At 42.9% G+C, this 19,870-nt stretch overlaps 1 protein-coding gene across 1 annotated transcript; it reads left to right on the forward strand.

The window, feature by feature from the left end:
- Positions 1-5,936: 5,936 nt before the first annotated feature.
- Positions 5,937-19,746, forward strand: srpra (SRP receptor subunit alpha). The gene is made up of 14 exons (XM_029773477.1): positions 5,937-6,306; positions 7,610-7,693; positions 7,832-7,995; positions 8,215-8,375; positions 8,721-8,883; positions 8,982-9,138; positions 10,828-10,958; positions 11,085-11,203; positions 12,212-12,298; positions 12,477-12,649; positions 12,907-13,120; positions 13,335-13,498; positions 18,134-18,232; positions 18,641-19,746. The coding sequence occupies exons 1-14, from the start codon at positions 6,184-6,186 to the stop codon at positions 18,767-18,769; spliced, it is 1,968 nt and encodes a 655-aa protein (XP_029629337.1). The 5' UTR covers positions 5,937-6,183; the 3' UTR covers positions 18,770-19,746.
- The last annotated feature ends 124 nt before the right edge of the window (positions 19,747-19,870 follow it).

Consider the following 19,870-nt stretch of genomic DNA (forward strand, 5'->3'; position numbering starts at 1 on the left):
GTCCTGCTGCTGGGTTGTTGCCCTCCTACGGCCTCCTCCACGTCTCCTGATGTACTGGCCTGTCTCCTGGTAGCGCCTCCATGCTCTGGACACTACGCTGACAGACACAGCAAACCTTCTTGCCACAGCTCGCATTGATGTGTCATCCTGGATGAGCTGCCCAACCTGAGCCACTTGTGTGGGTTGTAGACTCCGTCTCATGCTACCACTAGAGTGAAAGCACCGCCAGCATTCAAAAGTGACCAAAACATCAGCCAGGAAGCATAGGAACTGAGAAGTGGTCTGTGGTCCCCACCTGCAGAACCACTCCTTTATTGGGGGTGTCTTGCTAATTGCCTATAATTTCCACCTGTTGTCTATTCCATTTGCACAACAGCATGTGAAATGTATTGTCAATCAGTGTTGCTTCTTAAGTGGACAGTTTGATTTATCAGAAGTGTGATTGACTTGGAGTTACATTGTGTTGTTTAAGTGTTCCCTTTATTTTTTTGAGCAGTGTATATGTATATATATGTATGTGTGTGTGTGTGTGTGTGTGTGTGTGTGTGTGTGTGTGTGTGTGTGTGTGTGTGTACACATACATACATACATACATACATACATACATACATACATACATACATACATACATACATACATACATACATACATACATACATACATACATACATACATATTTGTGCACATACATTTTGAGGAGTTAAAATAGTTTTGAATTAAGTGTTTGGTTTTGCAAGAGATGTGTGATGTTTTGCGTGTGTGTGTTTTGGCATTTTGTGTAGTCTAGAGAAAAGGAGCCATAGTTTCAGAAATCATGTGCAAGCAATTGTCAAACTGTAATGCTCTGTCATGCGTGTAGGCTACTGTATTTACAAAACAATGTAAATTTCCGTGTGATTGGTAAAATAACTCTAAAATGGCCTAAGCATTTAACAGATGACGGACATTTCTCATCAGAAAGATGGATTTAGCACCTTGTCCAAGAGGAGGACAAACATAAGCTTTTCTTTTGGTGCAAAGAAAAAGAGAGCGGATGAGCTCTTTGATTAGGGATAAGCCTACATATCAGTATTGGAGTTGAGTTGATCCCATTACAGTAATTTTATTACCAGAAGACCATCTGATCTGCAACGAGTTGTTTTGCAATGTATAGAGTTCACTCAGAGACGGAAAAGGAAGCAAGACACCCCACTTTTTTAATGTATTTCTTTTTGGCCTAAGGGAGTGTATTTTCTGGCTTTCCATGTCACCGTGAATCTCAGTGTTTGAAAATCACATTTTTGTCATTGGGTAGAACTTTATAACTTTATTTTTTCTACGAAACATACAGATGATGTTTTCACATTATGTTGACAGTGATTGTGCAGGAGATAATGAAAATAAGATTGAAAAGTGGTGAAGCAACCTTTTAAGAAGAGAAATTGTAGGAATAGGCAGGGTTTATGACTTTGGCTGTGGAAACTAGTGACGATTACCATCTTTGGCTCGCTGACAAACGAGCCAATACTTGAACTGCGCAGCCGCAGATCAGAGAAGGGGGGAGGGGGGTTGTACAGAATTATGATTGATAGCACAGTAGGGGGTGGCATACACCTGAAATGTTTGTTTGCGAACCGCCATGATATCATAGAAGAAGAAGTAGAACTCCACTGCCGAAATGGAACGTAAATCACAGAAAATAGATGTGGTGCTGGCCGCTACAGAGAAATATTTGAGCTTTGATTTGATTTCAGAAGATTTACAGGGTGTGTTGAGTGGTGGTGTCTTGTTTTTCCAGACCATTGGCATGGTGCAGGAGCAGATGGGGTCAAAGTAGTGGGTTGTTAATGAGCTGGAGGCGGATATTGCAATTTTAGGTGTTCCAGTGGAGGACACAAAACCACTGCTGGTGGTGGTTGAGGCTGTGTAGGAGGGACTGAGGGAAGGGCCGGTTCCTCAGTACACTTAGAGTTTACCACCCAAGATTTCTAATTGGTTTCTTGGTCCTGTATTGTTACACCAAATTACTTACATTTTTCTTGTTATCTTTCTTTTTTTTCTTGTTACTTTATAAAATCTCTAGTAACCCATTATACACACATTTATCACTTAATCTCTCTTTATCCAACTACGTCTCTCAACAGACACAATTTTACCTGACCACTTCTCGATCACATTCTCTCTATACTCAACCCGTCCTAATCCAAACCAAACAATTACAGTCAAATTTCTGACTAATCTGAAATTTGCGCATAGCGTCAGACAATAACATTGATGAATACGCTGATTCGGTGAGCGAGTTTATTAGCAATTGCATCGGTGATGTTGTAACCACAGTGTCTATTAAAACATTCCCCTACCAGAAACCGTGGATTGATGGTAGAATTTGTGCAAAACTGAAAGCGAACCGCTGCTTTTAATCAGGGCAAGGTGACCGGAAACATGACCAATACAAACAGTGTAGCCATTCCCTCTGTCATGGGCGTCGTAAGGATAGGACCAAGGCGCAGCGGGTAAAGTGCTCATACTTAATTTATTTGATGAAAACACTTAAACAAAATAAACGTACGCCGAAAACCAGTTCCATAAGGCACACAGGCTATACAGAAAATAACCACCCACAAAACACAAGTGAAACAAACCTTAACTAAATATGGCCTCCAATTAGAGGCAACGACAACCAGGTGCCTCTAATTGGAGGTCCTACCAAAAACCCAACATAGAAATAGAAAACTAGATTTAAACAGAACCTACACAAAAACAAACACCCCCTGCCATGCCCTGACCAAACTACAATGACAAATAACCCCTTTTACTGGTCAGGACGTGACACCCTCGGCAAGGCAATCAAACAAGATAAGCGTCTGTATAGAGACAAAGTAGAGTCGCAATTCAACGGCTCAGACACGAGAGGTATGTGGCAGGGTCTACAGTCAATCACGGACTACAAAAGGAAAACCAGTCTCGTCGCGGACCACAATGTCTTGCTCCCAGACAAACTAAACAACTTCTTTGCTCGCTTTGAGGACAACACAGTGCCACTGACACGGCCTGCTACAAAAACCTGCGGGCTCTCCTTCACTGCAGCCAACGTGAGTAAAACATTTAAATGTGTTAACCCTCGCAAGGCTGCCGACCCAGACGGCATCCCTAGCCGCATCCTCCGAGCATGCGCAGACCAGCTGGCTGGTGTGTTTACGGACATATTCAATCAATCCTTAACCCAGTCTCCTGTTCCCACATGCTTTAAGAGGGCCACCATTGTTCCTGTTCCCAAGAAAGTGAAGGTAACTGAGCTAAATGACTACCGCCCCATAGCACTCACTTCCGTCATCATGAAGTGCTTTGAGAGACTAGTCAAGGACCATATCACCTCCACCCTACCAGACACCTTAGACCCACTCCAATTTGCTTACCACCCCAATTTGCTTACCGGTCCACAGACGAAACAATCACACTGCACACTGCCCTAACCTATCTGGACAAGAGGAATACCTATGTAAGAATGCTGTTCATTGACTACAGCTCAGCATTTAACACAATAGTACCCTCCAAACTCGTCATTAAGCTCGAGACCCTGGGTCTCGACCCCGCCCTGTGCAACTGGGTCCTGGACTTCTTGACGGGCCGCCCCCAGGTGGTGAGGGTAGGTAACATCTCCACCCCGCTGATCCTCAACACCACAAGGGTGCGTTCTCAGCCCTCTCCTGTACTCCCTGTTCACCCATGACTGCGTGGCCATGCACGCCTCCAACTCAATCATCAAGTTTGCAGACAACACTACAGTGGTAGGCTTGATTACCAACAACGACGAGACGGCCTACAGGGAGGAGGTGAGGGCCCTTGGAGTGTGGTGTCAGGAAAATAACCTGACACTCAATGTCAACAAAACAAAGGAGATGATCGTGGACTTCAGGAAACAGCAGAGGGAGCAGCCTGCTATCCACATCGACGGAACAGTAGTGGAGAAGGTGGAAAGTTTTAAGTTCCTCGGCGTACACATTACGGACAAACTGAAATGGTCCACCCACACAGATAGTGTGGTGAAGAAGGTGCAGTAGTGCCTCTTCAACATCAGGAGGCTGAAGAAATTTGGCTTGTCACAACAAACACTCTCAAACTTTTACAGATGCACAATCGAGAGCATCCTGTCGGGCTGTGTCCCCGCCTGGTACAGCAACTGCTCCACCCACAACCGTAAGGCTCTCCAGAGGGTAGTGAGGTCTGCACAACGCATCACCGGGGCAAACTACCTGCCCTCCAGGACACCTACACCACCCGATGTCACAGGAAGGCCAAAAAGATCATCATGGACAACAACCACTCAAGCCACTGCCTGTTCACCCTGCTATCATCCAGAGGCGAGGTCAGTACAGGTGCATCAAAGCGGGGACCGAAGACAGAAGCTGTTTTTCAATCTCAAGGTCATCAGACTGATAAACAGCCATCACTAACATTGAGTGGCTGCTGCCAACATACTGACTCATCTCTAGCCACTTTAATAATGAAAAAAATTTATGTAATAAATGTATCACTAGCCACTTTAAACAATGCCACATTGAGTAATGTAGGGTATGTAAATATTATATATCTCATGTATATACTGTACTCTATACCATCTACTGCATCTTGCCTATGCCGTTCGGCAATCGCTAATTCATATATTTTTATGTACATATTCGTATTCATTCCTTTATGTGTGTGTGTGTGTGTGTGTGTGTGTGTGTGTGTGTGTGTGTGTGTGTGTGTGTGTGTGTGTGTATATAAGGTAATTGTTGTGAAATTGTTAGGTTAGATTACTAGTTAGATATTACTGCATGGTCGGAACTAGAAGCACAAGCATTTTGCTACACTCGCATTAACATCTGCTAACCATGTGTATGTGACATAACATTTGATTTACATTTACCAACTTCATTAAACATGCTCAATCCTTCAATTCACTTCCTCTCATATGAAAATCAGTTATATAATATATATATATATATATATGGTTGTATTTTATTATATATTTGTGTTTAATTGTAGGGAACCCAATCCCTATTTATATACTGACCCATCCTTACTTATATACTTATCCAACAGTATTTTGTCACTGATCCAACCGTATTCACCTGCAAGTGTAGAGAAATGAATACCTATTTATTTACTGACCTGAACATTATTTTCAACTGATTGTAGGAAAACCAATCCCTATTAGATACACACCTGTGCTGCCATTGATCAATGTCAACCGGCGAGATTCATTATTATAGAAAAATAGTTCTGCCAAATTGAACCTCAAAATTTTGTGGATGAGGAGGACGAGATCTTTCACCATTAATGCTCGGCTGGAAAACAGACAGTCCCTCACAGAGATTTTTAAATAAGGTATCTTACCCTTTTTAATTGTGGCCAAAGGGATGCCTGGGTCCAAGCCGGGCGAAACGGATCAGAAATTCAGGTTGATCTCATCCGGATCACGACACCAAATGTTGTGGAAAATTAGATCCAAAGATGAAGGCAGAGACTACTTAATGGTATAATAGAAAACCTTTAATACAAGCAGCTGTAGAGGAGATCTACCTCTGATTTCACAGGGAAGAACTCGAGAATGGTAACATGTCCTTTATATAGTGTTAAGTGATAAAACAATAACATTGTTTACACATTTTATACAAGCAACAGTTCCGGAACACAACAGCCTTGTGTTAGGGTGCAGACGTACTAGGAGTCTATGAAAGGCATAACATCACAGTCCAACACAGAACATATCCCTTGAAGTTACAACAGCTCACCCCAAATTCTGCCACCACAATTGGAAGGGTGTTTTTTTGTATTTTGTTTTTCCTTTTCCCCGTTTTGTATCACAAGGTATAATGATTTTATATTATAGTCCAGTTTGTGGCGGTAATGCCGCATATTGGATGCCAGCCGCTGTTAAACTCCAAAGAAGAAGAATCAGAAATCCCCGGAAGAAAACGTCATTTCCTGGTCTTGCAACTGACGTGTCTAAAACAGTGTTAGTGGAGATAGCTAGACTTGGGAGGAAATTTTTCATCAGATAGTGTATATCTGATTAGATTTCCTTCTGGAGGTGGAAGGCACTTAAAAGATTCGTCGGCTCAGTTATTTATAGCGTTGTTTTTTTTCCTTCCGTTTAACGTTTTTGTTAGTGTTTGTTTTCTTTACGTTGGTATATTATCTCGTGTACGTGGTGTCAAGATGCTGGATTTCTTCACCATCTTTAGTAAGGGGGGCATAGTGTTGTGGTGTTTTCAGGGAACTGGTGTTACTGAATCCTTCACCGGGCCTGTCAACGCGCTGATCCGCTCCGTGATCCTTCAGGTGAGAAATACTTAAATCAAGTGACAGCTGTCATGTTTCTGTGCAGCCTAGCCATGTGTATGGTCTGTTTTTCAGCATGCGCCAGAGCGTCGCCACTTCATCAACAAACTGGTTAGCTAATTTAGCTACGTAGTTTTCGTAGATACACATATGTAAATTCTTCTTCGTCTAAACTAAATAGGATGTATGTATTGGTAAAGCTAGCGCACTTGTTAGCTTGCTAATGCTACGATTGCGCTAGCTAGTATATGGTTGCGTAATACAGACATGGGGGATTTGGGAACTGGGGGTTACACGCGCACAGGTTATTTTGCCAGCCACATCACAATATCACAGCCTAGTGGGATTATTACAAAACGCAAGACTATTACCACGTAGCTAGCTAGATATCAAGTATTTATACGTAACAAAAATATAAACGCAACCATTTCTAAGATTTTACTGAGTTCATATAAGGAAATAAGTTAATTGAAATAAATCCATTAGGCCCTAATCTATGGATTTCATGTGACTGGGAATACAAATACTTTTTTTTTGTAAGGTACGTGGTCTGGATCAGAAAACATCAGGATCTCGTCATGGTATCTCTGTGCATTCAATTTACCATTGATAAAATGCAATTGTGTTTGTTGTCCGTATTTTACGCCTGTCCATACCATAACCCCACCGCCATCATAGAGCACTTTGTTCACAAAGTTGACATCAGCAAACCGGTCGCCCACACGACGCCATACACGTGGTCTGCGGTTGTGAGGCTGGTTGGAAGTACTGCCAAATTCTCTAAAATGACAGAGGTGGTTTTTGGTAGAAATTTAACATTCAGTTCTCTGGCAACAGCTCTGGTGGACATTCCTGTAGTTAGCATGCCAATTGTATGCTTCCTCAAAATTTGAAACATCTGTGGTATTGTCTTGTGTGACACAACTGCACATTTTTAAAGTGGCCTTTTATTGTCCCCAGCACAAGGTGCACCTATGTAATGATCAAACTGTTTAATCAGCTTCTTGACATGCCAAACCTGCCAGGTGGATGAATTATCTTGGGAATGGATAAATGCTCACTAACAGGGATGTAAACACATTTTGCCAAACATTTTAGAGAAATACGTTTTTTATTCATATGGAACATTTCTGGGATCTTTTATTTAAGCTCATGAAACATGGGACCAACACTTTACATTTTGTTTATTTTTTTCAGTGTAGAACATGTGTTCAAGAGAAATGTTTTCATTTCAGTGATTACCTCTGATCTGTGTTAGAGTATTGAGTAGCCTAATGTTAATGCTTCTCTTATTTTGTTTCAGGAACGCAGTGGCAACAATTCCTACACTCATGATGCCTTGAGTCTTAAGTACAAACTCGATAATGAGTTTGAGCTGGTTTTTGTGGTAAGTTTCACAGAGAACTGCAGTGTATTACAACATTTACTATTTCCTGAAGGAACATACCATACTAACATACAGAAGTGTTTTCTTCTCATGCAGTCTATGGACTCCAAACTGACCATGTTTCTCTTTTTTGTATAGGTGGGTTTTCAAAAAATCCTGACGCTGACGTATGTTGACAAGTTCATAGATGACGTACAGCTCCACTTCAGGGATCGCTATAAGAATGAGCTGGAGCAAAAGGGGGCCCTTACACTGTTGAACAGCAATTTTGCATTTGAGGATGACTTCAAAATGCTTCTTCGGTAAGCAGTGTCACATCTTAGGGCTGATACTGGTGCATAAAGAGAAGATTCTGCTTTCAAACTAATTTGCTGAGTCTCACACACACAACCAGCTGTTGAGTTGCCAACTCACAGGTCTACAAGGACCTGTAGGCTACTTGTACAAATTATAATTTCACTGTACTTCAAGTCAAAAGCTAAGTGCTTTGACTCAAATGTTACTGTCCTGTTGTGCTCTAGTGAGGCAGAGGAGAGCAGCAAAGCTCGAGGTCCCACCTCCATGAGAAGCTTCAATGCTTCCCTGAAATCCCAGAAAACTGTGAAGTCCATGATTGAGACGAAGGGAGGGGATAAGGGCAAGGAACAGGGTGGCAAGAAGAATAAGAATGCCAAAAAAGAGGGTAAGGGTTTGACATGATTATTATGAAGGTGTTGGAATACAAGCACTTTGTCATGGTTACACTATTTCTGTTTGAAACCGGTCCATTTTTTTCTTCATGTTTTAATTTCATGGGGACCAGAGAAGGCTGCTGAGGGGAGGACGGCTCATAATAATGGCTGAAATGGAGCGACTGGAATGGCATCAAACACACAGAAATCACGTGTTTGATTTATTTGATACTATTCCGCTCCAGCCATTACCACGAGCCCATTCTCCCCAATTAAGGTGCCACCAACCTCCTGTGATGGGGACATTGATAATGTTTTGTGTGGATGGGGTTAGTTTCTGATATTTTCCCCCCTAGCTCCTGCTGCTGAGCCTGTGAAAGGGGAAAAAGCTAAGGCTCCGACCAGTGCCCAGAAGACAGTAGAGAACGGTAACCAAGGCTTGACCCAGGAGGAGATCATTCAGAAAAAGAGAGAGGAGTTTATCCGCAAGCGCATGGGGGCACCTATGGAGAAGCCCAGGTGAGTGGGGTGGGTGGGGACACACACACAATGTGGTTAAAGTTATAATTTGGAATGTTGCTTCAGTACTGAAAGTCACATTGTCTCTTGCCTTCCAGTAAGTCCCCCAAGCCTGTGAAGGAGAAACCCAAGGGGAAAGAGAAGCGGGTGTGGACCTTGGGTGGCAGCAGCACCAAGGAACTGGACTACAGCCAGAGCAATGGCAATGGAGCCCATGCTGCTGGGGATCAAGGCTTGGACGCTCAAGCTGACCCGGTATGTGCCTGTTGGGTTTGAGAACAGCAGAGCTAATATAGCCTGGTTGTACCAGACTGAATGCTGCGCTCACATTTGAAAGTGCAATGAAATAATGGTGAGCGCAGCGGTCTGTCTGGTTTAACTTCTTGGGGCTATGTGGGACGTTAAGCGTGCCACCCGTGGCGCACCCTATCAACAGCAGGTGCATTTCAAGAGCGGCAAATTTGAAACCAAATAAATGTCAAAATTCAAATTTCTCAAACATACAACTAACTTACAGCCTTTGAAAGATAAACATCTTCTTAATCTAACCACGTTTACCGATTTAAAAAAGGTTTTACGGGGAAAGCATAAAGTTAGGTTATGTTAGGAGAGTACATTGACAATAGCTGTGTGTAGTGTATTGTCGATTCAAAGACGGGCGTCACCAAAACCATAAAATCAGCTAAAATTATGCACTAACCTTTTACAATCTCCATCAGATGACACTACTAGGACATTATGTTAGACAATGCATGCATTTTTAGTTCTATCAAGTTCATATTTATATCTAAAAACAGCGTTTTACTATGGCGTTGATGTTCAGGAAATCGTTTCTCTCCCATACCGGCAGTCAAGTCATGACAACAAAATAATTAATTAATATTAGAAAACATTGGTAAAATATTATATTGTCATTCAAAGAATTATAGATTTACATCTCTTGAACGCAATGGACTTGCCAGATTTAAAATTAACCTTACTGGGAAATCACACTTTGCAATAATCTGAGCACTGCGCCAGAAAAATACGCATTGCGATACAGACTAACCGCCATGTTGGAGAGATCTAAAATCGAAAATACTATGTAAATAATCCATTACCTTTGATTCTCTTCATCAGATGTCACTTCCAAAGAATCCCAGGTCCATAACGAATGTAGTTTTGTTCAAAAAAGCTCATCATTTATGTCCAAAAACCTCCGTGTTGTAGCACATGATCTAAGCCAGCCGGACTTCACTTCACTTCAAGAACGGAAAAAATATATTTTCGTTCGTTCAAACATGTCAAACGTTGTATCGCATAAATCATTAGGGCCTTTTTTAACCAGAACATGAATAAAATTCAAGGCGGACCATTGGGTTCTCTTTTAAAACGTTTCGGAATGAGAGTACCCACCATCAAATCGCACGCCAGGTGTCTAATGGGCCATCGCCGTTCCAACGCTCTTCTTCAGTCAGATCTCACTGTAGAAGACTCAAAACACTTTGTAAAGGCTGGGGACATCTTGTGGAAGCAATAGGAAGTGCCAAAACATTCCTCACCCCCTTTGTTTTTCAATGGTATAGGCTTAAAGTCAATTCAACACATCAGGTATCCACTTCCTGTCAGAATCTGTCTCAGGGTTTTGCCTGCCAAATGAGTTCTGTTATACTCACAGACACCATTCAAACAGTTTTTGAAACTTTAGGGTGTTTTCTATCCATATATAATAAGTATATGCATATTGTAGTTACTGGGTAGGATTAGTAACCAGATTAAATCGGGTACATTTTTTTATCCAGCCGTGAAAATACTGCCCCCTATACCTTAACAGGTTAACCAGACTAGAGCTTATAGCCTTCAGGGATGCTCTATTGGTACCTTGATAAATAAGGCCCATGTGGTGTAGAAGTGCTTAGTTTATAGGAATTGCACATCTTAATAAAGTCTTGTCTTGTTGTCCAGGGGATGCAGCTGAGCTCGATGAAGGGTGACTTGCTCGCCGTGGATTACGAGTCCAGCGAGGGAGATGAGGAGGAGGAGGAGGAGGAAGATGCGGTGGAGAGGGTGGTAGTTGCTGACACTAGCAAGAAAATGTGAGACCCTTTGATTATTTAATGTGTCAGATAATAGGAAGCATGGCTGAGGAATGGAAGATGATATGAATGTGATGTTGTGCCCTGTTGCTCCTGTCTAAGTGTCCTTTTTAAAATGTTCCTCAGCCCCAAAAAGGGTGCTTTTGGAGGGATGTTTGGGATGCTCAAGGGCCTGGTGGGTTCTAAGAGTCTGAGCCAGGAGGACATGGAGCCAGTTCTGGACAAGATGAGGGACCACCTCATCGGTATGGACTCCTCTGTTCCCCCACTACAGTATCAGTTTCTTAACACATACACTCCCCTTCATATTTATTTGGACAGTGAAGCTAAAACTTAATTTTGCTCTGTACTCCAGCATTTTGGATTTGAGATCAAATGTTTCATATGAGGTGACCATACAGAATGTCACCTTTTTATTTGAGGGTATTTTCATATCTGTTTTACCGTTTAGAAATGAAAGCCCTATGTATCTAGTCCCCTCCATTTGAAGGTTGTAAGTATTTGGACAAATTAACTTGTGGGGTGGTCAAACGTTTAGTATTGGTCCCATATTCCTTGCATGCAATGACTACATCAATCTTGTGACTACAAAGTTGTTGTAAATATTTGAAGTTTGTTTTGATTGTCTTTCAGATTGTTGTGCCCAATAGAAGTGAGTGGTACATAATGTATTGTCTTTGGAGTCGCTTATTGTAAATAAGAATATATGTTCATGAACACTTCTACATTAATGTGGATAATCCTAAATAATGATTGAGGAAGTTAGAGGCATAAATATCATACCCCCCCCCCCCAAAAAAAAAAACATGTTAACCTCCCTTGTTATTGGTAATAGTGAGAGGTTAGTATGCCTTGGGTGAATGATCTTTGTGCATCTAACTTCCTCACTCATTATTGAAAGATTATCTGTAATCATGGTAGCATCCACATGCACTTCAAATGGAGGGGACTAGATACATAAAGTACTTTCATTTCTAATCAGTAAAACAGATGCGTATGAAAATCCCCTCAAATAAAAGGTGCCATTCTGTACTGTCGCCTTATATGAAACATTTAATCTCAAATCCCAAATGCTGGAGTATAGAGACAAAGTTTTTTAGCTTCACTGTCAAAATAAATATGTAAGGGAGTGTAATTAACTGTTCGACATAGATTTGTACATGTCCTAGATCACCTGAGGGGAAAAGCTTCACATTCGACTTGTATTCATAGAATTTTCTTTTTTTTTTATATTTATTTCTTTTTTTTTTCAGCTAAGAATGTAGCAGCCGAAATTGCCTCCCAACTCTGTGGCTCTGTAGCCAAGAAACTGGAGGGCAAAGTCATGGGCACCTTCACCAGTGAGTACAACTGTCTTCCACATAGCCACTGAGTAGAATAAGTCCACAATATGAGTTCACCTGTGGAGAGATTTAAATGAACTAGATAGACTTCACTCCCCCAAAGAGATGAAGATGCTGCACAACAGTTCAGAGTACCCCTCTTGCTCTGATAAAGCCCCCCCCCCTTTCGTAATAGCTGTGGCCTCAACTGTAAAGGGGGCCCTGCAGGACTCCCTGGTCCAGATCCTGCAGCCCAAGCGGCGTGTGGACATCCTGAGAGACGTCCTGGAGGCACGTAGCCAGCGCAGGCCCTTCGTCATCACCTTCTGTGGGGTCAACGGGGTCGGAAAGTCCACCAACCTGGCCAAGGTGAGATCTACCATGGTGTCAGTATTATTTATTTTTCCTTCTGTTAATCCGTCATATTGAAAACATTGGTATTGCTGGGGATTTCAAACCTGGGTTGTATCCATTGAACTAAACCAGGTCCTGGTTGGACCTTTCCAGGCTGTCTAGATACATAGGCCACTGAATACCTGGGAAGCCCCCATTCAGACCACAGGAAAAACCAGCAGGGAAATGTATTTTTTATTTGCTGAAACCCTACATCCTCTGTCTGTGTGCAGATCTCCTTCTGGCTTATCGAGAACGGTTTCACCGTGCTGATAGCAGCCTGTGACACGTTCCGTGCGGGGGCCGTGGAGCAGCTGCGTACCCACCAGCGCCGCCTTAACTCCCTGCACCCCCCTCAGGACCACGGGGGACGGCCCATAGTGCAGCTTTATGAGAAGGGCTACGGGAAGGACGCCGCTGGCATCGCCATGGAGGCTATCGCCTATGGTAACCATAACATTCCCCAGCTTGCCATTCATAGACTAGGCCATCCTAGCCCCATAGTATGCCATAGCTCTGTCTGTCCTCAAATAAATGTATGGTGATATGTAGGAGGGGTTCACGAATGCTTCTTATTGTCTCGCATATTAACTGAGTATATGGACCAAGTCAGACATCCATTCAACCAAGTGAAGAAATCCTTCGTTGTCTCTCTGTCCAGCCCGTAACCAGGCCTTTGATGTGGTGCTGGTGGACACTGCTGGGCGGATGCAGGACAACACCCCCCTGATGACGGCTCTGGCCAAGCTGATAGCTGTCAACATGCCTGACCTGGTGCTGTTCGTGGGGGAAGCTCTAGTGGGCAACGAGGCTGTGGACCAGCTGGTGAGTCCTTATACATCAGTGTTCACCAACCGGTCGATCGCCGAACATTTCTGTAAAAAACCCAATGATAAAGCCTTGTGTTCCTATTTTTTTTTATTAATCTCGGGCTGTTGGTGGTAGGTGCAGCCAAGTGCACTATGCTACCGCTGGCCAATCAGATGGCTCAGATAACCGAGTCTGCAGTAACGTAGCAGGCATAAAAGAAAGCTACGGCAAAATTGATACTGTGAGATTTCAAAACGTTTAAACCATGACCAGAGAGACTGTCAACAAATACAACAAAGAGCTGCTGTTTTTGAGTGAGTTCATGTTTAAGTTCTTACTCAGCACTGTCAACACTTTGTATTCAACACTTTTATAAGCCATAAAATGTGCGTTCTTCCTATTTCCACTCAGCGCTACAACAAGCGGTGCAGCAGTAATGAATGAGTAGGAAAGTATGGGCTTGCGTTATTAGCGTTTTTATTTTTTCTTCATATTAAGGAATATTTCACTTTCTCTGTTCATAGGAGTAACCACATGAATTTGTGCATGAGGCAGAAATCATGCGGTGCGACTCGAGTTTCGCCATCAGCTGGAAGACGGTGTCCCTTTTTGGTCAGTGTCAGTGGAGGGATGTTGAGAGACGGACCCTCAGTCTGCTGCTCTCTCCCTCTGTTGAGACTGACCATCAGATGCAGGCACCATCAGCCCAGTAAAATAAAAAGCAAATTATTTAAATGTATGCTCACTCAGCTGTGTCTCACAAGTAATACAACAATGGATCTATTACCGGTGTGATCATATAGCCTACCTCAAATTTTGAAATATATATTTTTTTAAATGGCCCAAACAACAACAACAATGCATTGGCAGGTAAATTCAAGCAAAGCCAGTATGCGGTGATAATGTTTTTGGCCTATAGCTTACTGCACAAACCTCATCACTACAGTACTGTTTTTAATTGGTTGTTAATGTTGCGTAGGCTTACAGTGAGGGGAAAAAAGTATTTGATCCCCTGCTGATTTTGTATGTTTGCCCACTGACAAAGAAATTATCAGTCTATAATTTTAATGGTAGGTTTATTTGAACAGTGAGAGACAGAATAACAACAAAAAATCCAGAAAAACGCATGTCAAAAATGTTATAAATTGATTTGCATTTTAATGAGGGAAATAAGTATTTGACCCCCTCTCAATCAGAAAGATTTCTGGCTCCCAGGTGTCTTTTTATACAGGTAACAAGCTGAGATTAAGAGCACACTCTTAAAGGGAGTGCTCCTAATCTCAGTTGGTTACCTGTATAAAAGACACCTGTCCACAGAAGCAATCAATCAATCAGATTCCAAACTCTCCACCATGGCAAAGACCAAAGAGCTCTCCAAGGATGTCAGGGACAAGATTATAGACCTACACAAGGCTGGAATGGGCTACAAGACCATCGCCAAGCAGCTTGGTAAGAAGGTGACAACAGTTGGCGCGATTATTTGCAAATGGAAGAAACACAAAAGAACTGTCAATCTCCCTCGGCCTGGGGCTCCATGCAAGATCTCACCTCGTGGACTTGCAATGATCATGGTACCGTGTGGCTCAGTTGGTAGAGCATGGTGTTTGCAACGCCAGGGTTGTGGGTTCGATTCCCACGGGAGACCAGTACGGTATGAAATGTATGCATTCACTACTGTAAGTTGCTCTGGATAAGATTGTCTGCTAAATGATTAAAATGTAAAATCATGAGAACGGTGAGGAATCGGCCCAGAACTACACGGGAGGATCTTGTCAATGATCTCAAGGCAGCTGGGACCATAGTCACCAAGAAAACAATTGGTAACACACTACGCCTTGAAGGACTGAAATCCTGCAGCACCCGCAAGGTCCCCCTGCTCAAGAAAGCACGTATACATGCCCGTCTGAAGTTTGCCAATGAACATCTGAATGATTCAGAGGACAACTGGGTGAAAGTGTTGTGGTCAGATGAAACCAAAATTGAGCTTTTTGGCATCAACTCAACTCGCTGTGTGAGGAGGAGGAGGAGGAGGAGGAATGCTGCCTATGACCCCAAGAACACCATCCCCACCGTCAAACATGGAGGTGGAAACATTATGTTTTGGGGGTGTTTTTCTGCTAAGGGGACAGGACAACTTCACCGCATCAAAGGGGCGATGGACGGGCCATGTACCGTCAAATCTTGGGTGAGTACCTCCTTCCCTCAGCCAGGGCATTGAAAATGGGTCGTGGATGGGTATTCCAGCATGACAATGACCCAAAACACATGGCCAAGGCAACAAAGGAGTGGCTCAAGAAGAAGCACATTAAGGTCCTGCAGTGGCCTAGCCAGTCTCCAGACCTGAATCCCATAGAAAATCTGTGGAGGGAGCTAAAGGTTCGAGTTGCCAAACGTCAGCCTCGAAACCTTAATGACTTGGAGAAGATCTGCAAAGAGGAGTGGGACAAAATCCCTCCTGAGATGTGTGCAAACCTGGTGGCCAACTACAAGAAACGTCAGACCTCTGATTGCCAACAAGGGTTTTGCCACCAATTACTAAGTCATGTTTTGCAGAGGGGTCAAATACTTATTTATAACATTTTTGACATGCGATTTTCTGGATTTTTTTGTTGTTTATTCTGTCTCTCACTGTTCAAATAAACCTACCATTAAAATTATAGACTGATCATTTCTTTGTCAGTGGGCAAATGTACAAAATCAGCAGGGGCTCAAATACTTTTTTCCCTCACTGTACATTTTTTAAAATCATTCTAATAAAAAAATCAGTGGTAGATCTCGGCATGCATTTTGATTCAGAAAGTGATCTTGACTCAGAAAAGGTTGGTGACCACTGTCATATAACATCCTACTGTTTAATATGCCTCAAACTCTGATCCCTAGAAGGTAAAAAAAACAGACCAACTGTCAAAGAATTCCAGATGAGTTTTAGATACTCTTCAGTTTTTTTTTGATTATGCTATAGCTTCGCCTATAAGACGGTAGGAGCAAGATGGCGTCGTGGTCGGATTTTCCGAAGGGAGGGCGGGGGAGGGCTTTGTATGCATTGCGAAAGGTAGAGTAGCAGTGGTCGAGTGCATTACCCCAGCGCGTAGTGCAATCAATATGCTAATAGACTTTAAGTAGCCCTGTTCTCAAATTTGCTTTGTTAAAATTCTCACCTACAATAAAATGCAGCCTCAGGATATATGGTTTCCAGTTTACATCGAGTCCAATGAAGTTCGTTGAGGGCCATCTTGGTGTCTGCTTGAGGGGGAATGTACACAGCTGTGACTATAACTGACGAGAATTCTCGTCAATTATAGATTGTGAGGAATTCTAGGTCGGGTGAGCAGAAGGACTCGAGTTCCTGTATGTTATGATGATTACACATTTAACATTACATTTAAGTCATTAAGCAGACGCTCTTATCCAGAGCGACTTACAAATTGGTGCATTCACCTATAATATCCAGTAGAACAAACACTTTACAATAGTGCATCTAAATCCTTTAAAGGGGGGGGGGTTAGAAGGATTACTTTATCCTATCCCAGGTATTCCTTAAAGAGGTGGGGTTTCAGGTGTCTTCGGAAGGTGGTGATTGACTCCGCTGTCCTGGCATCGTGAGGGAGATTGTTCCACCATTGGGGTGCCAGAGCGGCGAACAGTTTTGACTGGGCTGAGCGGGAACTGTGCTTCCTCAGAGGTAGGGAGGCGAGCAGGCCAGAGGTGGATGAACGCAGTGCCCTTGTTTGGGTGTAGGGCCTGATCAGAGCCTGAAGGTACGGAGGTGCCGTTCCCCTCACAGCCCCGTAGGCAAGCACCATGGTCTTGTAGCGGATGCGAGCTTCAACTGGAAGCCAGTGGAGAGAGCGGAGGAGCGGGGTGACGTGAGAGAACTTGGGAAGGTTGAACACCAGACGGGCTGCGGCGTTCTGGATGAGTTGTAGGGGTTTGATGGCACAGGCAGGGAGCCCAGCCAACAGCGAGTTGCAGTAATCCAGACGGGAGATGACAAGTGCCTGGATTAGGACCTGCGCCGCTTCCTGTGTGAGGCAAGGTCGTACTCTGCGAATGTTGTAGAGCATGAACCTACAGGATCGGGTCACCGCCTTGATGTTATGTCAATGTGATATAAAAAAATGTTTGCCAACATTTCTAAACCTGTTCGCTTTGTCAATATGGGGTATTGTGTGTACATTAGTGAGGGAGGAAAAACTATTTAATCCATTTGAGTAAGTGTGTAACGTAACAAAGTGGAAAAAGTCAGGGGGTCTGAATACTTTCCGAATGCTCTGTAAATGGTATTTTAATTTGTTGTGCAGAGGGCACGTTTTACATTTAAGCACAGAAAAAAAAATGAAATGTATGCATTCACTACTGTAAGTCGCTCTGGATAAGAGCGTCTGCTAAATGACTAAAATGTAAATGTAAAATGTAAGTCATTTAGCAGACACTCTTATCCAGTGCAACTTACCGGAGAAGTGCCTTGCTTTTTCACCTAGTCTGCTTGGGGATTCAAACCAGCGATCTTTCGGTTACTGGCCCAGTCCGCTTGACTGCTAGGCTACCTGCCGCCTTTAAAAAAAGATATATACTGTAACTGTTTGTTGATTTGCATAGCTGTCTTATGTTGCTCTACACTGTATAATGAGTGCGATACTATACTTGCAGGTGAAATTTAACCAGGCGCTGGCTGATCACTCCATGTCTGATAAGCCTCGTCTCATCGACGGGATCGTTCTCACCAAGTTTGACACCATTGATGACAAGGTTCGTATGTCATTTGAATACAGACACTTCAGAACAAACTTAATTTTTATATTTTTGGGGGACTTTTTCCATGTAGTGAATCTGTTATTCAATGTGTTTGTATGGGCTAATAAATAGTAAAACCAAAAATCTGATATTATTACATGTTTCTTAACTCTAAATCAATTGGCTAAATTATCCTTGGTATAACCATAATAAAATAATTCCACATAGCTTAGTAGAACCCCGCTCCCCCCCGGCTTAGATTCTTATGGGTTAACAGAAGTCCCTGTAAACAATGTTTTTTTTGTTTTTTTTATTGCTAGGAAGTCTAAGCTTTTTAAATGCTGTTTGACATCCTTGTCGGATTGTCAGAACAGAAGTCTGCATGGTTTTTGGTTGCAAAGCTGACGTCACTCCTCCCCTCAGGTTGGCGCTGCCATCTCAATGACCTACATCACAGGCCAGCCCATTGTGTTTGTGGGCACAGGGCAGACCTACAATGACCTGCGGAGCCTCAATGCCCGTGCTGTTGTGGGCGCCCTCATGAAGGCCTGAGTGGCTGCTGCCTGCATCTGTGTTCACCACCATCGTGACAAAGCCAACTAAACACAGCGCTTTGAGATGTCCGGTCATGCTAACCCTGTCCTGTGGCTCACATCCTAACCCTCCACATAGCACCAAACGCAAAACTCACAAGCTTCCTCCCAACTCCATCTGGGAAAGGGGTGGGTGTTGACTTTTAAGCAAGAGTCTCTTGCATTATCTGTAAACTGTTGGGCCAAATTCAAAAGTACCTCAATTTTGCTTTAAAGTGATGCAGTGAAGTTCAAGAGACACATTTCCTAACTTTTATCCGATCAAATAGAGAATATTTATTTGTCCTCACAGGTTACTCAGATTATCAAATTCACTTCCTGGCATTTGGTGTGTTTCCCCCTTCACGTCAACGAGAAAATGTCAGTTATGATGGCTTGCTGGATGCGACACGTTTCAGCAGCCGCCCCGTTCCCCAGGAAAGCTTAGTGACCATAGTGCCTATCCTATCCCTCTCCAGTTTCCCTGAAGCATCACCACTACACGGGTGACCGTCTGTCTGCTGTGATTTGAAACTTCATCAACAAGCCATCAACAAACCCAGTAACTACCTTCTGTTTCTCGCTCTCTGGATGGACTGCTATAACCCCATCCCGATGCCCCCTTCTTCCTCTGCAATTGGAGACTTGAATGATCCTTCAGTTTGTGGTGGAGTTGAAAAAAATAACTTTAGGTATGACATTTTTTGGGGTTGTCCTCCAGAGGCTTCAAGGGTCTACACCTTAGTCTCTGGACAACTGGAGCACTAGGAGGCCTCGACTTTAGCTTTTCTTTCAATTTCTTCCCTTTTGTTATTTTGAAAACAAATACAAGTCTTACATTTTTCCAGTCCCTTTTAATTTGCAGTAGTGCAATGCGAATCAAGAGTTATATAGATTTGTCATTTGAGAATGTAAACATTTCTAAATAAAGCTGCTATGATGGCATGGAACAACTTACGTATGTAGCTTATGTATGTAGCTTACTTCCTTTTATACGTTTTACAATTCCAACCTTGGAACAAATGCTAATAGTGTGGTCTGGATCACAATGGCAAACTGCCATCTCTTGGCAAAATGGAAA

The sequence above is a fragment of the Salmo trutta genome, chromosome 13 (assembly GCF_901001165.1).
Source record: "Salmo trutta chromosome 13, fSalTru1.1, whole genome shotgun sequence".
Classification (NCBI taxonomy): Eukaryota; Metazoa; Chordata; class Actinopteri; order Salmoniformes; family Salmonidae; genus Salmo; species Salmo trutta.

Coding starts and splice junctions, on each gene's coding strand:
- srpra (XM_029773477.1), top strand. CDS start 6,184: ATGCTGGATTTCTTCACCATCTTTAGTAAGGGGGGCATAGTGTTGTGG. Junction 8,376..8,720: donor TAAGAATGCCAAAAAAGAGG/GTAAGGGTTTGA, acceptor TTTCCCCCCTAG/CTCCTGCTGCTGAGCCTGTG. Junction 13,121..13,334: donor CATGGAGGCTATCGCCTATG/GTAACCATAACA, acceptor CTCTCTGTCCAG/CCCGTAACCAGGCCTTTGAT.